The 21994-nt window shown below is 55.2% G+C and overlaps 1 protein-coding gene across 1 annotated transcript in view; it reads right to left on the reverse strand.

Annotated features, from left to right (window-relative positions):
- The window catches only part of Atoh8 (atonal bHLH transcription factor 8), a 28873-nt gene extending 16483 nt beyond the window's left edge, over positions 1-12390 (reverse strand). Inside the window, exons 1-2 of the mRNA XM_055596456.1 lie at positions 11591-12390; positions 2957-3148 (exon numbers count right to left, since the gene is read on the reverse strand). Coding sequence (XP_055452431.1) covers positions 2957-3148; positions 11591-12361 — 963 coding nt within the window. The 5' untranslated portion in view covers positions 12362-12390. The remainder of the gene's footprint in view (positions 1-2956; positions 3149-11590) is intronic.
- Between the last annotated feature and the right edge of the window lie 9604 nt (positions 12391-21994).

Below are 21994 nucleotides of genomic sequence, written 5' to 3' on the forward strand. Positions count from 1 at the left end.
TGGAGCCCTATGTGACAGTACTGGCTTTGTAAATGGAAGAGAAACTTGAGCTAGCAGGCTTGCTGTCTGACTTCATGATGCCCTTAACCAGGTTAGATAAAGCAAGAAAGTCTATCAGAAAACAACACTGGACTGACTAATTAGACTTCCCGGCCCCAGAGCCAAGAGCCAAGAGCCAAGAGCCAAACAAACCTCTGTTCTTTTGAAATTACCCAGTCTGTGGTATAGGGACAAAGGAGAGGGTAATCAAGAAGCTGTCTCCTACAGACACGTGAAAGGATGAGCAACGAAGCAGGACTCAGCTTCGGCAGAAAGGGTCTGGGAGGCGAGTGTGGCCTGAGATGCTCATCTCATTGTCCATGAAGAGTAACAGCAAGGGCCCCTGGTATTCCTGAGCTGACACAAGCCAAGCGGAGGCCATACACTCACCATGTCACTCAGAGGTTGACCCATGAGCACTCTCCCAGGACCTCCTCTAACGAAAGGCCCAGGGCAGGGAGCCACTATGCCACTCCAGACCCAGAAAGGGCAAAGCACATACCTACATGGAAAATTCTAGATCTTACCTTTTAGCACTCCCTAAGGCCCAACAGGGCCCTGAACAAATCTTTCCATTCCTCTCACCTGCTAACAAAAGACTCTACCATATCTGTGGCTTCCTGGTGGCCTCTGGTGTCTGCAGACTCCATGTGAAGAACAAGAGTTCTTCATTAGATTTTGTCCTTCTCACTCTGATCACTCTCAGATTCCCAATCCTCCAACCACGGTATCCTGTTGCCACTAGGTGGCAGGGACAATGTAGCCAACTATTTTGTGTCAATACCCTCATGTCTGTCACAGAGATACCATACAGGGCATAGGTATCCGGAAGACTTTAAGACACCCCCCCCCCCATGGACTCCTACAGTGGTCACACACCCTATAAGATGTGGATACCTGCTGAAGTGGGGACTTCACTTTGGACCATGACCATGACCCAGGCTGTGGCACGGCAGTGCTAAGCCCTTCTTGTCACGCAAGGCTTTTCAAAGAGGCAGTTCTGCACATAAGAATGTTAGGAGGACAACTTAGTGAGCAGAGGCAGGGTCTGGGAAGCATACCCTGGCGGCCACAGGAGCCAAGGACACTAGTCTCTACTTTGACTGGATAAGGCACATCTCACACGCTTCCCGATCAGACCTTTGTAAATCTCCCACCCCAGAGCACAGGGAAGGCACCCTCCAGCCAGTTGCCAAGCAGACAGGACTGCCCACCCTTCTGCAGCCCATGAGCACAACATTTCATCTTTGAGTCGGCCGTGAGTGGGTGCCATTCTAGTTCTAGCTACTGAGGAGTTAGGAAATGGTTCTCACCTGGCAGGCAACAGCCAGGGCTGTCAATAGCTCTTGTCCACCATCTGCTACCTCCATCTCCTCATCTGTACAATAGGGAGGTCTCTGGTTTCTTAGCCTTGAGGTGATTTCACAGACTCCGGGCGCTTGGCTCTGTGGGGCATCCTCACTCTGCTGGCCTCTTCCCCCATAACCCTTTGGCCGGGGCTGGAGTGCACTGTCTATTTCAATCAAAGGACTGTGAGAGGGAGAGCCTGGGGCTGCCTCTAGAGGGGGGGCACATAAAGAGGTGGGGAGGGGAAGGAGGAGAGAGAGGAAGGTAGGCAGCCTGCCCGAGCACTCTATCTGCACCACTGAGGGACACACACCAACAGCTGAATGCCAGGGGAGTTCACCAAAAGTTTACCAACCTCCTTTGTCACAGAGCACGCGGCATGGAGCCATCAATCACGCCTTCATTTACCCATGTCACTCTCCCAAGGAAAGCAGGAAAGCTGGCCCCAGAGTGGCCAGTGGCTTCCTCTCTCGCCCACTTGATGAGGGGCCTCTCCTAATTGGCCCTGCTAAATCACTCCCAGGAATGCAATGTGCAATTAGGGCTGGTAGCACCCCCCTGAGGAGGGCCTCCCTGGCGGGGCCTCAGTAGCCTCTGGGAAATCAGGGCAAGCTATAGGTTCCCTACCTAAAATGAGCCTGGGGGAGGGGCAGGCCCCAAGGATGGAGGCAGAAGAACAATTGGATGAAGGACACCAGAGCCCCCAGCTCCTGTTCCCAGGCCCTCCTGGATGTCTCACAGACAGGCTGCGTCTCACTCAGTTTTTCTCCACGTGTCACAGGGAAACACATCCAGACAGCGACAGCAAGTCTGACTGGCTATCTCAAAGCATCGGGCATGTAGAAAACTAATGTTATGCCCAACCACTTCTCCCCCCCACCAGGTTTCCTTACATGTATCAGGATTAGTGCAGGCTTCATCTGCCTGGCGGCCTCTCCGCTGGCCTTGCCGTTGCCAGTGAGTAGCTCCAATGCACTTCCAACAAGATGTCCCACCCAACTACCTTGGGCAGGAGAAGTACCCTCGGACTCCTCCATCTGGCCCTCCCCTGCCCCGGGATAGGCCACACTATCCCTTCCGGATTCATGTACGGGAGTATCTTTCTGAGCTTGCTATCACTGTATGGAAGTTCACAGCCCTCCCCGACCTGCTCAGGGAATCCCTCCAAAGCGAATACATGAACAGATATCCTCCTCCCTCATGCACAGTTTCCAACCACATTCCCCAAATGCACAGAAGTCTTCTCCCGGGCTGCCACCGACTCAGGGAGCTCTCGTCCTCACGGAACACCTGTCGGGGCCATGTGGACAGATCGGCCCCGGAACATACAAACAGGGAGGGCTCCAACGGTGAACCATTTCTTCATTTAAGCAACGAGCACGCTCAAACCTAGAGGCTCCCAGATACCCGCTGCTTTATGGCCATGACGCCACGCGTGATGCCAGGGAGTCTGAGGAATCTGCCAGGTCACCCACCCCGAGGGCGCCTCTGGCCCCTGGGAACCCTGGGCACACACAGGCCTCCCCAGCTGTCGGCCTCCCTCAGCTTGCTGCAGGCTTGCAGGGCCTACCTTACGCTTCTTGGCCCGCCCCTCCGCCTGCAGAGTGCGCGTGCAGCGCTGCACACACTCGGAGAAGCTGAGGTTGCTGTGGTCGGCACTGTAGTCCAGGTCAGCCAGGCGCGCCAGGGACAGGATGTAGTTACAGGCGATCCTCAGGATGGCCAGTTTGGACAGCTTCTGCCCGTAGGAGTAGCATGGCACCTGAGAATGGCAGGAGAAGGCATCAGGAACGGCAGCAAGGGCCTTCGGGCTGAGCATGCACCCCTCAGTGCCCACCTAGGCGGCCAGGGCAGTAGAGGCAGCCTGTCCACTGTGTGTTGGGGCCTGACGTCTCATTTTGTGACCGCTGCTAAGCGCCGGAAGTGTACACAGCTCATCCACTCCCATTACCCAGGGTGCCTCTGAAGTCCCACTTGACAGAGGACCTGAACACCAGCTGAAGTACCACAGACTTCCACCCCACAAAGCCCTGTCTTCCTTCCGCTCTGAGGGCCTAAATACCCTATCTATCTACCTCTGATGCTTTTTTCATATGTTCATTCATTGACATTTATTTTGTTGGATGCCTGAGGCCTCCATAACTAAGAACTTTTTTTTTTTTCTGAGCTAGGGTCTCACTATGTAGACCAGGCTGTCCTCCTAACACAAAGAAATCCACCTGTCTCTGCCTCCTGAGTGCTGAGATTAAAGGTGTGTACCGCCACGCTGTGGTAGCATGCCCCTATAATCCTAACACCTGGTGGGGGAGGGGAAGGCAGGAGGATCAGGAATCCAAAATCAACCTCACCTAACAAGTTCAAGACAACTACATGTCTCAAAACAATTTTTAAAAATAAATCTAAAATAAAAACACAACTCCTAGCCAAGCGTGGAGGTGCACACTACAATCACAGCATTTGGGGGGCCAAGGCAAAAAGATGGCTGTCAGTTGGAAGCCGCCCTGGGCGAAACAGTGAGTCCCAGGCCAGCTGGGACCACAGAACAAGATCCTGCCTGAAAACAAGCAAGCAAAGAAACAAACTTCAACTCCTGCCTTCAAAGACTGTAGACCCAAGAAGAATGATAGCAGCTGGAGGGAAGGCTCAGTGGTAAAGACTGTGGCCACAACCTCACAACCAGAGGCCAAGCCTGGGAGCCCACAGATGGTGGAAGGAGAGAATGGATGCTAAAACTCTGCTCTCCACATCCCTCATGTGTGCTATGGCATGTCTGCCCACATGCACATGCCATGCTCACTCTCTTCGTGAAAAGAACTTACTAAAAAACATTTAAAGACATCAAACATTCTCCTGGGACCCCGAAGACAATCAGGGGACAGTGCAGATACTCAGACACAAAAATGCGGTATTTTTCTTCTTTTTTCACTTGCTCTACACCCTCTGGGCCTGGGCTCCTGCCAAGCATGGCACACAACAGGTGCGTCATAAATGCCAACCAGACTTGATTCATTTGCCTGTGATTTGGCAGCACCTAATCACTCACTAATTGTGGGAGGGGGCGGAGCTTCTGACTTCTTAGCACTGCCCCTCCTACACACGTGCTGTGTAAACCGTCAAACTGCACGATGGAACTGGCCGTGGTGTCACGTGGACGCAGCTACTCACCGTCCACCTGACAGCTACCCACCAACCGACCCGTTCTCTTCTTGCTCTGCTCACCCAAAGGGCTGAAATGCTCCCGCAAGCAACCAAGGCTCTGCTCCCTTCCGTGACTCTTGGGCGTCTGCCCACAGCGTCCCTGTCACCCAGCCCAGTGCGGCACACTCGCAGGACTGCTGTAGTGTTTAGGGGGCACGCTCATGGGCCAGGGGATCTTTGAAGCCCATGGTTTTGAACCAGAGATGATTTTTTCCCTCGAGGGACAGGTTGCAGGGTCTGGAGCCATTCCTAGTCGTCAGGGTGGAGGAGCAGGAGGGTTTGAAGGGAAGTGTGGGGCTCTGCTGAACGCCATGCCAATGTACAGGCCTCCCAGTGCCCTCCACACCAAAGAACTCCTTGGCCCAAAGCTCAGTAATACCAAGAATGCAAATCCCTACCAGAGGCCCCAGGAGTAAGTATGAGCAAGACTGTTACCTCTGCCTGTGGACCCTGAATACATCATTCACTTTAACCAGCAATTCAGCTAGGAACTTTCACCAGCTCTTCACCTGGGTTTCTCATGCCTGCCCCACACCAAGGGTGCAGCCTGTGCTCAGCACTGCTGTAACGGCACCTATCTGTGCCCAAGTGTTCATTTTTGCCCCCACCCTTAGCGCCTGGTGTCTTCATACACTGGAGGAAGGCTCTCAGCTCTAGAAAGTATAGTCCGGGTCCTGTCAAGAGCAGGCAGGCTTCAACAGGGCTGATTGAATAAGGTTATGAGTGAATTAACTACAGAGTATTTATAATTTACTTCCAAAAACATAATCTGGGCACTGGAGAGATGGTGCAGAGGTGAATCAGCACACTGGTCATGCAGACAACCAGAACTGGTTCCCAGCAGCCAAATAGGGCAGCTCACAACTGCCTGAAACTCCAGCAACATGGGACCCAAGGCCTTCTTCCAGGCTCCTCAGATACTGCTCTACTGCACAAACCTCCACTCAGACACCTATAACGTAATTAAAAATGAAGTGGAATGGTAAGGGGCTGGAGAGACAACTCAGTGGTTAAGGCTTCTGGCTGCTCTTCCAGATGTGGGTTTGAGTCCCGGCTTCTGCATGGCAGCTCGAAGCCACCTGTAACTCTGGTTCCCGAGAATCCAATGCCCTCCCTCTATCAGCCTCTTCAGGTAGCACAGGCATTCACATGGTACAGGACAAAGAAATAACACATCCATGCCTTTGTCTCCTGGATTCACTACTTGCCTCTGACACACAACCGAGTGAATGACATAACTCAGTGTGAGCCTTCGGACACTGGGCTGACCTCACAGAGTGGTGGGGATTGAGTGGATGACGCAGGCACTGCACACAGCGAGCCTAGCATCGGTCAGCAGAATGATGACATGCACTGTTGCAGAAGATCCCAAGATGGGCTCCAGAGAGGGTGAGAAGTCTGGGCATGGCAGCTAACTACCTCTCAGCCTGTGCCAATCAGGAGAGTAGAGAACCAAAGGGCCAGGGAAGGCAGCAGAGAAAGCTAATGCCCTGAACCTCTAACTCCCACCTACACACCCATCCTCCTCCCGGCCACAGTGCCAAAATCAAGAAAAACTGGCAAAACAACACAATTCACCAGTTTCCAGTCAGAGTCCAGAAAACCCTGTTATCAGTTTGAACAAATAAACACACTCTGGGCCAGGCAGGGAAGGGGTCTCAGGGTCAGGGCCCAGCACCTCTGCCTGCTCTGTGACTCAGGAGGTGATGTCTGCCTCCAGGGTCAGGGAATCTGAGGACCTAGGACTCCTGTCACTTATAGATCACTCTGGAAGTTCTCCTTCAGTAGTCAACTCTGCACCCGGGTCCCCAAAAGGCCAGGCTTCTAAGAGGAAGCAAGACTTTGAGGAAGGTCTGTGTGCTGGGTTCCTGAATGACAGGTGAGGCCAAGGCCAACCAGGAGCACCACGCCAGGTTCTGGGCCAGTCTGTCCTAGTTTTTTGTTACTTTGTGCCATTGCTTCGGTCAAACTCCTTGTTGAACCAGAAGAAAAGCGTGGACTGAGCCCTTGCCTATCTGGCACGGCCACACCCTTTCACAGCATTACCCGATCTGAAATCTACCTCAAGTGAATGTCCGGTATGCGAATGAGGAAAACAGGTGACATTCCGAGCCCAGGTCACTCAGCTGAGACCTGGCTGAGCCAGCAGCTCATCTGCCTGGCACCTGAGGAAGGCACATACGACAGAACACTCCACTACCAAGGTGGCCATGTGGGGCAACCCTGGCTCTTCCAGGTGGCTTGCCCCTTCCCCACCCCTCCCCCAAGGCTGGCTCCCTGCTTAATTGGCTCCATCTTGAGGCTCCTGGTGCCAAGGCTAGAGATGTAACTCAGCTGGTAGAGTTGGCTGGCATACCTCGGTACCCTGGGTCAGTGCCCAACCCTGCACAAACCAGGAGGAGTGGTGCACACCTACAACCCCGGGACATGGCAGGCAGAAGCAGGAGGATCACAAGTTTGAAATTATCCTCAGCCATGTATTGAGAGTGAGGCTAGCCTTGGCTACGTGGAGCTGACTGATTCAGCTAGACTGGCTACTTATCAAGCCCCAGAGAGCCTCATGTTTCTGCCTCCCCAGGGCTGGGACAACAGACGTGTGCCAACGTACCTGCAGGGGCTGAATTCAGGTCTTCATGCTTGTTTGCAAACATTTACTGATGGAGCTGTCTCCCCTGCTCCTGGATTTTAAACTCCACAAAGAATCAGCTTTTGGCATTTTCACGAGGTCCTCTAGGGCCCCAAACATTCTACGCCTCCTCCACCTACCCAAGCTAGACCCTCCCTTGGCTCCAGCAAACACTGGCTGCGCAGCCTCATGGCCTGGCTGTTCCCTGGACATCTTCCCAACTTTAAGGAGGACTGTGGCCTTACAGGACCTGTTTCTTCACCAGAAACATGGGTATCCAAAAAGCTGCTTCTCAGAACGGATCGCAGTGGACAAGTGTGCGGGGGAGGGGAAACAAAGTCAAGAACCTACCAGAGCATGTGGGGAGCCCCCAAAGCCTTTATCCCTTGGACAGTGCCTCAGAGGCCGTCCTTGGAGGGGGCCCTGGCCCACGGAGCTACAAACATGCCATGTCCCTGCACACGGCGGCTTTCTAGATTCCTTCTTAGGAAGCTATTCTCTTACGTCTGTGGGACAGGATTTCTTCATGAAGCCCCCTCATCTAGGGCCGTTCAATGTCCCTGTCAGGCCTCCTTAGAAAGGGCCTTTAATATCCAAACTGTCCACAAAGTGAAGGAGACACAAGACCCAGCAGCCATTGACCCCTGGGGTCTGACAGACCTGGGGACAGATCCTGGCCTCTTTCTGTAAGTGTCCTTGTCAGTGCAATGACAAGCAGCCCCACAAACTTAGGGCCAAAGAGATATTTCCATGTCACAGGAACCTCAATAAACAGCTTCCCTTGCAACTTGTGAGCTGGGGGTAGGGAGAGCCCAGTCGCCCTCACCAACTGTGTGGCGCTTTCGGTGTAAGCAGGCCTGCCTGCCCCTGGGGGCGGGGCACAGACACCACTAAGGTTCCCCTCTGCGTCTTTCACCTCACCAAAGAGAAGCTAAACTAAGACCACTATCCCTGCACCCTTCTGGGATCCCAAGGCACACGGGGGGGGGGGGGCACCTGGGCCCGCCTGCTCAGTGCCTCCTCCACAGGGAGAGGCAGCTGCCAACGGCCCATCACGGCTGCCGCCACTCCTCTATGGACATCAAGGGGCTTCGAGGAAGAGAACGGAGCCACCCACAGGCTACACCTCCCAAAGCCGGCCACCGTCAGAGGGTCCGGCCAGGAAACTGAGTCCCAGGGCTCAGGCCCTTCCCTCCTCTACCCAGTCCAGCTGGCCTTTCCCTTGGACCCCTCCCACCTGGCAGGAAGCAGCCTGCACGTGGCCAGGCCCAGCTGCACACACATGGCCTTCATCTGGGGCAGCAACGAGGGCTCGGGTGCAGCTGGGCTGGTGGCAAGTGCTGTAGTCTGACCATCTGCCCCGCACCCTCCCCCCTCGCCCCAAACTAGAGGGACTCTCTCCCACCTGCACCTCCGCCAGCAGCCCCCCCCCCCCACACACACACCATCTCTTCCCGGCTGTTTCTTCCAGGGTGCTAGATTGCAATGACACGCAGAGGCCTAACTGGTTTCCTGGGCGGATAAGCCGAGGCGAAGCTGTTAAGCGCTGGCCACTGGAAAGACTCACTAAGGCTGATTCATTCCAGGCTTTGCGGTGGCCACACGGTTGTTCTGCCACTGCACAGCGCCGCGGATGCATTGCCAAGATCTGAGCAGCACTACTCGGAGGCGGGGCAGCACAGAGCCTGCAAGGCCACCAGAAACACTGCAAGGGCCCAGCCAGTTCACACCAGCTGCCCGAGACCCTGAGACTGCCTTGTGTGAACCGGGGTGCGGAGGGGGGGGAATGACGGCAGCACCTAGCTCACAGCCGACCGGAACGCAGAGGGCGCTGAGCACAGAGCCTGGCTAAGGACAGAACCTGGCGCTCTCTGCGATTATCATCAAAATGATCAAATGGCTGGCTAGATGGCTCAGTGGGTACCTGCCGCCCAGTCCGGTGGCCTGAGTTCGATCCCCAAGGCCCACACGGTAGAAGGAGAAAACCAACTTCTCAGGTGTCCTCTCTGACCCTGACTCGCACACTGTAGCACACCGACACCCGCTAAATCAAATATAATTTTAAAATTTTCAAAAGAGCTGGGTGGGTATGGTGGTGCACGCCTCTCTGCACTCAGGAGGCAGAGGCAGGCATGTCTCTATAAATTCCAGGCCAGCCTGGCCTACATAACAAGTTAGTTGCAGGCCAACCAAGGGCACAGAGTGAGACCAAAGAATCCACACTGTCTCGTCTAACAGAGCCGCGCTCAGTCCCGAGGCCCAGGAAGACACTGAGAAAGGTGCCTGTCTGTTCCTTACTGCCTCTGCCGTAGTTTGGTCTCTTTGTGCAAGCTGCATATGAGGCAGGGAATCTACCTTAGCAGCAGAGGTCCAGAGAGGACAGGGGCCTGTCCACAGCCGTACAGAAAGCCCAGGACGGGAAGACACTGCTATGTAACACAGGCCTCCAACCACTGGGAGGGAGCTGTGTTGAGGGAAGAGGGTGCTTATATTCTCAACCCATATCTCTATTTCTGTCCTTTTGGGACAACAGCAAGTGTCCACTGGAGCACAACATCCTTCCGAGGAAAGGACAGAATGGTTAGAGCTAGGAAAAAGGAACAGGAGACACGTGTCTGTGTGTGCGCGTGTGTTCTTCGGGTAGACGGCCTGAACAAGTATGCATACATCTAACTATGTGTGCACACAAAGTCTCTCTTTGAGAATGCTTGGGCTGACCTTCTGCAGGACACCTTAAACCTGACCCTTCTAGGCAGAACTTCCACTCACTGCAGAAATGAAGGAAGACCAGTCGCAACCACGTCAAATCCGAGTCGCTAAGGTAGCCACCTAACCCCTAACTCACTCCAAGATGACCTGGGTAAGTCTCCTGCCTTCCCCTGTGAGAAGTACCCATCTGTATTGCTTATGCTATATAAAACATGTCCATATGTGCCCATGAATGCTCTCTGGGAGAAAGTAAAGAAGGTGGCTGGAACGCAGTGAGGTGGAGGCACGTGACTCCTCAGTTCAGGAGGGGCTCACCTAGCTGCAAGTGAGGCGGATGCACCAGCAACTCCCAGCCCTTCTGTCATCCTGTCCTAAATCGAGACTGCACGATGCCTTTCAGGCTGGCACTGCCCAGGCACGCAGGCACGCAGCAGCTGGCCTGGGGGGAGAAGGATGGCTCCACAGCCTGGCCAACAGCTGACATGTCTGCAAGCCCTGACAGCCACTCCACCTCCCTGATCAAACACTTCTCCCAATTCAGGCTCAAAAGCCAATAGGGCCATTTTCTCCCAGGGGTTCCGTGTCCAGTTCACTGAGGGACTAAGTCTCCAGTGCTAGACCTTACCCGCAGAAGGAAGAGAATATGAGATAAAAAGATGATGTTTTTCTGAAATGGTTTTCGACTGGCTAAAACCCAGAGGGGCTGAGTAATTTTCCAGGAGACAAACAGCTAATCAGTGGCAGAACAAACAAAAATCCATCCATTAGAGTAGCTACACACACCATCCATTCCAACCCCTTACACGACCTGGACTCGAGGGCCCATCCCACAACTTTTTTAGATCTCACGACTCTAAGAAAGTGAGAAACCAGAGTCCCAGGGGAGTGCCAAGCTTATTAAGGGGAATTGTCAACTGCCCCCTCCACCATGATAACGCTGCAGTTAAGTTAGCCACTATCAGGTGAGGAGAGGTGAGGGCAGTCGCCATCCCCGCCCCCCCCCCGGGCCGCCCCCAAGTAGCAGAAGAGAAGGGGCAGTGGTGGGCAGGATCTCCTGGGAAAGTTCCCACAGATCAGTTCCTGAAGCTGTGCCTCGAAGGATCGCAAGCTTGTAGCCCAGATCCTTAAAAGACTCCAGGAACCAGGCAAGGAGTGCAGAGAACCTAAAGGCAAGCTGAGAAAGCGTGGAAGCCAGAGGCTGCGAGGGGCTGACAAGGCCCCCTGGCTGCCCTTTCTGGTCCAGGACCCCCACGAGCGCACCTCTGTGGTGTTGTGGGCTTCGGTGCCACCAACAAGGGTCCAAGACCCCAAGCATGCCGAGTGCGCAGAGCGGAAAGGTCGTGCTCGCTCCCCTCCCCTGGCCCAGCCTTAGGAAGATTCCCATATTCCCCCTCTGTATTCCCGGCCAGACCCAGGGGACTCCAGAAGACAAATACTCGCTGCCACACGAGTCAGCTACGAGACCTGAGGTCAGACGCGCAGACAGGGTTACCCCGGGGGAAGCGGGGCGTGTCTAGGCCAGAGATCCCTAGCTTTTCGCAAGCTAAGAGCTGCAACAACGATAACTCCAACCCGCCCGGGGTGCAGGATCACCTTTATCCGAACTCCAATCCTGGGCCCTCACCCCCCCCCCACCCCTGCCACTGTTGCCGGGCGGCGGAAAGCGGGTACCTGTTTCCTCAGCGCCTCGAAGGCTGCGCTGATGGTGTGCACCCGCGTCCGCTCCCTGGCGTTGGCCAGGAGCCTCCGGGTCTGCTGCAGGGCTTTGATCTCGGTGGAGGCGGCGGTCGCTTCGCCGGGCCGTTTCCTAGGCGACGCGGAAGAATCCGGGTGGTTATTGTAAATTACGTGTGAAATTGACGAGTAGGAACTTTCCCCGGAGCGCGTGGGGGGCGGAGGGCGCACGGGGGACTCTCGCGGCGCCGCTGGGGGTGCGGGAGGCGCGGGCGGCGGGGCGCGCGCGGGAGGGGCGCACAGTAAGATGCGGGGACGCAGAGGCGGCTCGCGGAAGGGCTGCGTCTCGGGACCCCCGGAGGCCAGGCTCTGGGGAGCCGGAGGCGGCGGTGGCGTGGGCAGTCCGGGTCCCAGCGTGCCCAGAGCGAAGCCGCGTTTGCGCGCGTCTGCGCCTTCAGGCGCTCGGATGCCCCTGAGCTCCCTGGCTAGGTCGGTGCCTCCACCTGGAGGAACCGCCGGCGCCACGGAGGCTGGCACTGGGGTCGCGATCGGGAACGGCTGGGTCCTGTCCCGGAGCCCGTTGGTGGCGGCGGTGGCGCTGGCCGCGGCGCCGGGCTCGGGCGCTTCCAAGTCCAGTCGGAAAGTTTTATAGCCGTTCGCGCGCCGCACCGGCTCCTTGCCTTTCCGCTTGAGCTTCTTGAGGCCGTTCAGCTCTTTCACGCACACTGTCTTCCACGGCCCGTCCTCGAGGACCGGGATGTGCTTCATGGTGCGGTCGGCGCGACGAAGGGGCGTGGGACCGCCCGGGACGCGCGCCCTCCGCACGCCGCGCGCCCGCCTGTGCCCCGCGCTCAGCGCGCCGGGCCGCCGCGTCCCCCCGCCTGCCCTCCCTCCCCGGCCCCTCCCTCGCTCCCCAACTCCCGGGGCAGCTGCGCCTCCGGCTCCGCGGAGCCCAGGAGGCTGCCCGGTCCCCGGGAGCGCTCAGAGTGTCATCTGAAGTCGCGGCCGCCTTGCCAGCGTTTCTGCAGAACGCCCGCTGCGCTCCATCTGTGTTTGTTTAGCCTCAGTTTACACAGAAGCCCAGTTCGCAAGATCACTCAGCGCCGCCCGCCCGGAGAGAAGCAGCTCCTGCCGCCGCCGCCGCCCGAGCCCAGGCCGCCCGAGCTGCGAGCGCCTTTAAAGAAACAGGAAGCATTTTTCAAAACAGCTGGGCCGAGGGCCGCCTCCTTTGTCCGCGTGCTCGCGGCCTCCCCCAACCCCCATGCCTTCTGCCGGAACCTGCCTCCTCCTGCCCGCCCTCCCCGCCCCCTCCTCAAGTTGGGGGCGCGCCTCCTCGCCCCAAAGCCAGGCTGCTCTCTGCACTACTGTCCTGAGCACGTGGCTGCTGAGCGGTCTGGCCCCTCATTGCCCAGCCTTGCTGTCCTGCGGGGTGACTCAGCGCTGACCTTCCCTACCCAGAACCTTCCCGGTCACCTCCCACCCAAACTGTCCAACAGAGGGAGAAATCCCAGAGCTTCTGGAGGGAGAAGATAAGTGGGAGACGAGAACCCCCGAGTGGCTGGTCATTGTCACCCCACTGCCAGGCCTTCTCCCTTCTTTCTCCTGTTTCCTGGAGCAGAGGCCCCAGGAACAGAAGAGGACACCCGACGTTAGGAAACTGAGGCACCACAGTCCACAGGGAGGCAGAGGAGGGTGGAAGTTTCTGGTTTAGCAGATGGACTGTGAGTGAAGATCAGAAGCCAGTTCACCAGGGCGCCCGCTAAAGCCAGATTTACTCATCTATGAAATGAGGAACCCGGAGAAGATGCGTGCTTGTCCCAGCCTGGCTGTGCGGACTGAACGCAGACACAGTGGAGGCCGGTTCAACAGTAGCTGTGCTAACGGTCTCGAGAAGGCAGCTTCTTGATAAGTTTCGAAGCTCAGCTCTGCCATTTCCTGGGTGACCTTGGCGTGGGCAGGCAAGCCTCTGCACCCCCCTCTCCCTGTGGCCAGGGAGGGGTCATTGAGCACAGCCTGATGTCAGTGGTAAGGGGCAGAGCCCGCTTTCCAGACCCCCATCCTCCATCCACTGGAGATCCTGCTAGAAGGAAGCCACCCGGAGGCCTGCACAGGTGCTGTCCACACAGTTTCTCCCCATCTTCTCACTGAGCCTCCCCCACGCGCTTCCTCCTTGAGGCGAGTGGTCATCAGAAGGATTAGATGAAGCTTGCATACAGCATTTGAACGATGCCCAAAGTCTCGTGAATGCTGGCCCAGGACACCCAGCTGTAGTGACACTGGATCTCAGGATCTAGCCGGGGTTGGGCAGAGTCGTAGACTGGGTTGCCCATGGCAGTTAGGAGCATCAGAAGTGTCCATGTCGTTGGGTGTCATTCCTAAAGAGGCAGTCAGTGTGTGGGAAAGCTCGTCCTTGAATACAGCGGGCTCCGCAGAAGCTGAATTCCAGCCCTCTTCTGTCGTCCCCCAAGAGAAGGGAGACCGCTGCATTCGGATGGAAGGAAGGGGATCAGAGACAGGAATGACAGCTACGCGGTGTAGATCTAACAGAGCTCACACCCTACACCCCGAACCCACCCCATCTTCACCCGGCCACCTCGCTTTCTGGTCAGCTGAGATTCTGGACTTGGTAGTCAGGGGGTGAAAGGGTGTTCAGAGGGACAGAAGAGAAATTTGAGTTCCCTGAGGGATGTTCCGCGTGCCTGTGACTGCCATTCTCTGTAGATTTCAGGCCGAGGCCAGCTGAATGCAAACCTGTGCCCTCCCAGTGCTCCAAGCACTCCCGGATTCCCATCAGCTTCCTTGAGAAGCTGGACAGAAACCAACTGGACAGCGCCCCCTGGTGGTATAAAACTTAGGCAAGACTCACTACACGACTCAAGGAACTTAGCACTAAGAATCTGGTGAATCCAGGGAGGTGCTCCGATGAAGAGGCTCTCAGTTCTCCCAGTAGCTCCATCCTTGCTTTATGTGAAATGACACAGATACCCTCCAGGAAAATCTACACCCTTAGTAAAACCCTCCACCAAGACAACCTTCTGAGGTTACACTGGAAGGCCAGTGGTGCCTCTGGAAGATTCCCTGTCCTTTGAGTGGCTGTCCCATGGCATAGGAGTGAACTGGAAAAGGAAGGGAAGGCAAATGCTTAGAACTGAAGTCACAGGAGAGACATGCCAGGCAGCTGAGGTCTGTTAATCACCACCACAAAGGGAGCAAGCACGTGGGTTTGTATCCCTCGTCTTTATGATGACACAGGAAGGCAAACCCAGTTACCCACAAGAAAACCACAGCTTCTGGTGGGAGAGAGTAGCCAGCAGAAGGGGACTGAGACCAACAGACCCTGAAACTCGAATTCTGAACTGTTGTGCTCCCCTCTGCCTCCTGAGAGTCCAGTGAGTAGCACCTGGGGGTGAGGGATTGGACCGTCAGTGGGACTGGCTTTTGGACAGATAGCTGTCTCTTCTTTGTGCTTCTAGCCTGAGTAGAAGCTGGAGCCACAAGGCTCCCGTAGCCCAGCCTGCTGTCCGCCTGGCTCCTTCCAGACCATGCCCAGACCTCTACCTTGGACCTGAATCATGGTAGCCGTCCCCTAGTGTTTCCTCTTTGCTGCCCAGCACAACCTGCCCATGGGGCCTTGGTACACAAGTACAGCCTGTGCCGACCGGACAGCGCTTGAGGGTGGAGCCCTGTGATTTCTGTCTTCTCCAGATGAGAAGGGACCTTAGATACTAGCTGCATGAGGCTCCACATTCCTGAACACTGAGTCTATTTCTGGCTGCTGAGATTGCTCCAGCGTGCCTGTGCCCTGTTAGAGAAATCGGGGAAGAGTGAGAATTAAACAGCCAGGTGCAGGCAGCTCTCAGTGCGAACAGCGCCCTTTGTAGTTGTGCTCACAACAGCCCCACATAGGAGCAGCTGGGGCGTGAAAGGAAGAGCAGACTACCCTGGATCTATGAAAGCCCCACTCTGCCACCTAGCCAGGGAGCCAGCACTGCCACCATTAACCAACAGGACGCTGGATCCAGTGATGAGACATCTTTCTTTCGACCTTCCTGCACCCCAGTGGCTATCCCAGCTACGGAAAACCAAGTGTTGGGGCTCGGCAGTAAGGGAGGAAGGAGTCTCTCTGAGACCTTGTGGTTCTCACTTTGTCCTGAGTATGCCCTGCCCTTTGTGGAGAGTCTCTGGAAAAGGGCAGTGTCCGTGGGGTGGGGTGGAGGGCTCACTCCTGACTCTCAAGTCCAGAGGAGAAGGACAAAAGTCAAGAGGAACGAGGTCAGTAGTAGAGTACCTACTCAGCACACACAAGGCTCTGGGTTTGATCCCCAGCATGAAAGGAGGCAGGGAGGAGGGAAAGGCTGTTAAAGCGTGGGATGCATTCTGTCCTCTCTCTGCTCAGAGCATCCCAGTAATTTCGCTTTGCTCAGGTGTGTTAAAGGCTCCCATGGCTTCCTTCCCTCTGAGCATTCCTGGAGACACAGAGCAGTGAGTCTGGGCTGCCCTGCCATTCCTTTGGCTAGTGGAGCCTTGGAAGTGGCAGTGTGCTTTACAGGGATTGGCTGTGTCAGCTCCCTGCCAGGTGGAGCCCTTAGTCGCCAAGGTAGAGGCCCCTGTGATTCTCCTGGGGATGAGGGTGGAACACCTCAGGACCTCTAAGAGCTTCTCTTGATGTGATAAATTAAGCAGAAGAAAATGGTTCAGATCAGAAGCTGTTCATACCTTGGACAGATTCGGCAGGGCGCCATGACAGCTGTCTGGAGCCCACATACTAAGTGCAGACAGTTCCCATCCATTCCCTCTAAGCATCCATAGTGTTGGGCTGTTGTTCCCCAGGCTAGGGATACAGCAGTGGACAGAGAAAAACCCTGACATGAATAGAACTACCATTCTAGTGCAAAGAGATACAGTGTCCTGGAGAAAGACCTTATGCAAAATGACAGGTGCTTCAGGAAGAGTTTAGGAAGTAGAGTGTGGTGGGACAGCTTTGGAGCACTTCTCGAAAGAAAGGGCATTTGAACCAGGAAAGAGGTAGGATTGCCAGAGGACCCATACCCCCACCTGCTGCTCCTCTTTCTTCGTGTTTATGCTGTTCTGTCCCATGATTGCAGAGGTCCCCTCTCTCCGTCCATTTGCAACTGGGACCCTTTTCAAGTTTTATCCTCCTCCAGTGTATGGTCTTCTTGTACACCAGCTTCATGGCTTTTGCTTGTCATTCATCAGGAAGAACAGATAGGGCCACTGTCTGTGGTAAGCAAAGCCCCACAAGGCAGGTGGCAGGGTGCGGCTCTAACAGTCGAGTTTTGCTAAGAAATGATGAGGTGACTTCAGCCGCAGGGATCTCTGCCCAAGGCTGACACAGTGACTTTTGCAGATGAAGAGAGAGCAACCAAGTCTGCAGGCACCCAGTTTCCCTTGGCATGGCACCCATCCTCCCCTGACCTCGCTGTTAAATCGCAGGACTCATTCTGCATTCCTCTTTCTAGGGTCAACAACAGGGAACCCCTGAGGGGTACAGGCAGGAAAGCCCTCTGCTCTTGCTGTGTTTGCCTATGGGGCTCTGCTCCAGCCAGTCCTTCATGTGGCCAATAGGAGTACTGAGCATCGATGTTTGTGTGAAAGGGGGGCTGCAGAGGCGAATGCTCGGTGGTGAAGAGACTGGCCGTTCCTCAGAGGACGCAGCTTCAGTCCTAGCGCTCACACCCTACTGTTCAGCACCTTCTATGATCCAGTTTCTGGGGACTCCAGGCCTCTTCTGGTCCCCTTGGGTACTTGCAAACCATATGACGCACAAACACACGCACGCACGCATACAGGTAAGAGAATATTTTTAAAAGACAGAAAAAGAAGAGCATGTACTGTAATGTGGGGCTGGGGTTAGCTCAGCCAGAACAGCACTTGCCCAGCATGTAGGAAGCCCAGAGTTCCAGCCATCACCGTATAAGCTAGGCGTGGTGCACGCCTGCAGCCCCAGCACTCATGCTGGAGGAAGGAGCAGCAAAAGCATAAGTATCCTCAGCTACATGGGGAGTTTGAAGCCAGAGAGCAATACTTTAGACCTGTTTCAAAAATAAGGAAAAAAAAAAAAAGGCTGGAAAGATGGCTCAGCCACTAAGAGCACATGCCGATCTTGCAGAGGACCTGGGTTCGGGTCTCAGCGCCACCACTGTCCTGGCCTTGGCTGAGAGGTTAAGTGCACTTGCTACTCTTGAAGAGGTCCTGGCTCCCGGCTCCTACGCGGTGACTCACAGCCATCTGTAGCTCCAGTTCCAGCACCCTCTCCTCACAGCGTGGGCACCAGGCGCAGACACATGCTGCACAAGCATTTGGGGGGGACGCTCATACAGATAAAGTAAATAAACCCAAAACATAATTTTTTAAGTAAAATCTTTTTTTTTTTAAGAAAAAAAAAAAGTCTCATTCAGATCCAGGAGTTTGGGACACTCAAGCGCTAGGCGCTGTGGGTTAAACACTGTCTGAGAAGCATCCTCTGTCCCCTGTCCTGGCCTCCTGCAAGGCTCAGCTCTTCATCTGTAAGAGGAGAAGCAGCAGAAGGATACACAACCACAGCCCTCAAACTGCCCGGAAACCTAGCAAATTAGGATTTGTGCTAAACCTCCTGCCGCTACAGAGCACAACACTGGAGAAAACCAAGGCCTTCACACAGGCAGGGAAGCACAGGGCCCTTGGAAATGAAGCAGATCCGTCAGGGAGAGAGACAGGGAGCCAGCAAGTGACTTCTCAGGGCTGTGAGAATCAGGACCTGGTAACAAGGCTAGGCTTCAGCCACTCTCCTCCCGGGATTGGTGACCGGTCGCCATAGCTGTGCTCCGGGACTAGATGGGAAACGACAGTGTGATAATGCCTTTTTCATCTTCTTTCCTAAGGAAAACAACTTCCAGTTCCCGGTGGAATGCATTCCTTCATTGTGAAGTCTTCCCTAACCCATCTCCCCCAGTCCCTCAGAAAGAAGGGAGGAGGGGTGCTTGGCTGCTTCTCCAGTGAGGCTTCTAAAAACGGCTCCACTCATGGCGGCAGTCGGAGAACATGAGGGGGCAGAAGAGAGCTGACGTAATCTACATGTATTAGCAGTGAGGAAAATTAAGAAGGCGTACCAGTGCAAGGCCCACTCCGTAGACCCGGGAAGCCCCAGGGACAGCTGGAGATCTGGTGGTCTCCATCCTGGCTGAGTCTTCAGAATGCCTAATCAATGGCAATCCTAGATTGCCACAGCTGGAGCGAGGCTCAACCATGGCCCTAGTCTAATGTCCCAAGGACAAATGCTTTTTATCACGCATGCCAAATCTAATTGATTGGTAGGGGTGGCCTGAAGCTCTGTGTTGAAAAAGATTCTGCGGTATCTGGGCTGTAATTGATTAGCAAACGTCTGACATGGGGGAAAGCCGAGGACTGTCAGGGTTCACACAGTGTGCTTGCTGTAGTCTGACCCTCCAACTTTATTGATGGGGAGACTGAGTCCCAAAGCCCGTCGTTTATAGCCCTGCCCCCATCCTCCCAGGAAGGTAGCTGCTTTGGGTTAGGGGCGCCCAGTCCTGATCTCAAGACCTCAGGTCCAAGGGCTGTCTCCAAGAAGTAAAGACAGCCGCTGGCTTGGGTTAGCTGGGCTAATGGCCCGTTTCCCGAAAACAATCGGTACATATGGTTATCGCCTTGAACTGGCCGGTTGGCTCAGCCAGTGCAGGTGATGCGGCCGTCTTCACAGTCCATCTAAGACTGTCCCTTGGGTCAGGACAGGGCTGTGGGGGAGATTAGGTATTTGGCACAGGACAGTAAAAACCCCAGTTAGTCAGTGCAGTTGCCCAAATGGGATGAATCTCTGTCCAGGCCTTAGGGTTGAGCTGGCCTATTGCTCTACCCATAAGCCCACCTCTTTCCTGCCATCTCCTCATGCCCTGCCAGCCCCGCTCATTTCCTTAGCTCTCAGGCCTGACCTTGCTTCTCTTGGCCGAGGCCTTCTGTGGTAAGCTGGGGACTTCAGACAAGCCTTTCTGGCCCTGCCACACCTGTTGATCAGTCCCACTCCCTGAAGTCTGTCCCAGCACAAACGCCAACCTGGCGACTTCCCGTTCGTGAAACCGGAAGCTGAGGCCCGAGAAGGACAGAGCTCACCCGATGTCACGCAGGAATGACCGATGCGGGGTGCCTGACCCTCCCTTGCAGGGGTTGCCCTGTAGAGCTCACTCGAGTTTATTTACTCCTCAGAACAGCGTAAATGACTTCTGAGGAATTCCAGGGAAGTCCTCCTGAGCAAAGGTCAGAGTGGCCAAGAACTTGGCACATGAAGGGTGCCTATTGAGGACGCAAGGGGGGGTGTTGGAAGGTAGCCAGGCTACAGGAAAGCCTGTCCAGAGGCCAGGTCTCACCTCCTGGGACCATCTCATCTCTAGACACTTGTCCACTGAGCTCTAGGATGTGCAGCTGCAGCTACCTCCTTGGGTCCTCAACATCCCTCGTTCTGAGCTAAACAGTCCTCTTTCCGGAGTGCTAGAGGAGAAAGTGGCTCCTGCCTAAGAAATGTGCTGATGTAGGCCGTGAGTGGTGGGAAGAGAGCTCAGGCTAAGGAGAGCCAGCCCTGAGTGAGCTCTGATTCATCACTTCAAGCTAGCTGATCAGTCCAGTTTCCAGACCTCCCTGGGCCTCAGTTTCCTCATTTGCCAAGTAAGGACGGGAAGATTATTGACCCTCATGAGGTTGTGGTAAGAACTGAGGAGGTCAGGGCTGGAGATGCATCTGTCGGTAGCTAGCATACACTATGCCTTATACTATAAACGTCGGGCATTCCTGCAGTCCCAACACTGGGGAGGTGGAGGCAGGAAGATTCAAAGCTTAAAGCCATCCTCAGCTACCTAGGAAGTTTGAGGCTAGCCTGGGTACCTGGTGTCCCAGAAGGGACAAAAAGGATAAGGAGATTATTGACAGGAAAGGCTTGGCACGTGGTAACAGGCAATCGACCATAGGTTCTTTCCTTTTAGTGCAGTGTCTCAGGGCTTTACCTTCCACACCTCCTCCAGGAAGCCTTCCTGAACACCTGAGTCCATCCTCCACCCTGGGGGCTACTTCCAAGGAAATTTGTCTCTGCTCTGTACTGGGAGCCTTCTTTCTCAGTCACAGGGTTCCCCACTCCCTCCCACCAGTGCCCCCCCACCTTTGAGCAAAGGGCTCTGTGGGTATTGAACGAAGTGGCAACCAGGATCTCGCCCCTCGTCCCGCTCCACCCATTTTACCCACCCCCTTCTGGCTTTCCACTCCCTTGTCTACTTTGTTCCTAATGCTTCTGTCTCCACGTCTCTGGGGCTCTGTTTGCATGAGGGGGGGAAAGTCTTCTCGCACACACAGCCCAGAGAGCATCCAGTTGCTCCCGGGCGGCCTGCCAGCAATTGAGTGACCTGCAGCTTCCTCCCCAAATCACATTCCACTGGCACGGATCTTGCCCCGCCTGACGCCAGCCTCCGAACTCGCCCCCAGAGCAAACATTTCCAGTTGGCAGCCTGGCCTTGTTTTTCTGAGGCCCTAATTCAGTCTCCCTTGTAGAAAACAGAAAACAAAATGCGTGGGACCAAAAACTGCAACAAAATAAACTCTAAAAAGAGGAGGCTGAAGGGTGAGGGCTTGGCTCCAAGGCACATGGAAAAATATAAGCTTCAGGGGGTGCAAGGAGTTTTAAGAAGCAAACCCACATGCTGCCCAACACCCCGCCTCTGCCTCTCGGGCTGGCTTGGAGGCTGAGACCAATTCATTCAGGCTGCTGCTTAAGACGACTCTGTTCTCATTCATAGCCAAGCTGGGAGGACAGGAGAGAAAGATGAGGAAAGACTGGAGACTGTGAGGAGAGGGTGGTCGGGCTTCAGTACTGGTGTTTGTTCCAAAGGGGGAAATTACAGGAAGAAAAATAAACACAGCCAGGCAGATTGGAAGGCCAGTGCATGCAGTATCGGGGAGCTAGAGGAACAGGGTGTGTGTGCATGTGCTAGCGTGTGGACATGCCTGTGGGCGCCGCTGGGTTTGCTTCTCAAAATAAGGGCAGCTCAGTGGAAAGATGTCATAAGCCAGGCTTGGGCGGCCAGGGGATGGGCCAGCCAGGGAGGGCCGAGGCTGGCGCCCAGGCCTGCCCATGAGGTCAGGCAGAGGCCAGGTGTCAGAGCAAGGGAGTGCCGCCAAGGCCTGTTATCCAGGGGCCAAGGCATGTGGGGACAAGATTCTGAAGGTCAGTTTCCATGGGGGTCCTTCCTCAGGGAAGAGGTGGGCTCACAGCGTAGCTAATGGACTTGATCTGGGGACAGGGTGCTTTCCTGGGACCTTAGGGGATACCCTGGAGCTGAGATACCCCATGTAGGATGAGGAAGTGGGAGGTGAGGAGATAGAAGAGGACCAAGGACAGAGAGGCAG

This window comes from Psammomys obesus, unplaced genomic scaffold, assembly GCF_907164565.1.
Source record: "Psammomys obesus unplaced genomic scaffold, mPsaObe1.curated_primary_1811, whole genome shotgun sequence".
Lineage (NCBI taxonomy): Eukaryota > Metazoa > Chordata > Mammalia > Rodentia > Muridae > Psammomys > Psammomys obesus.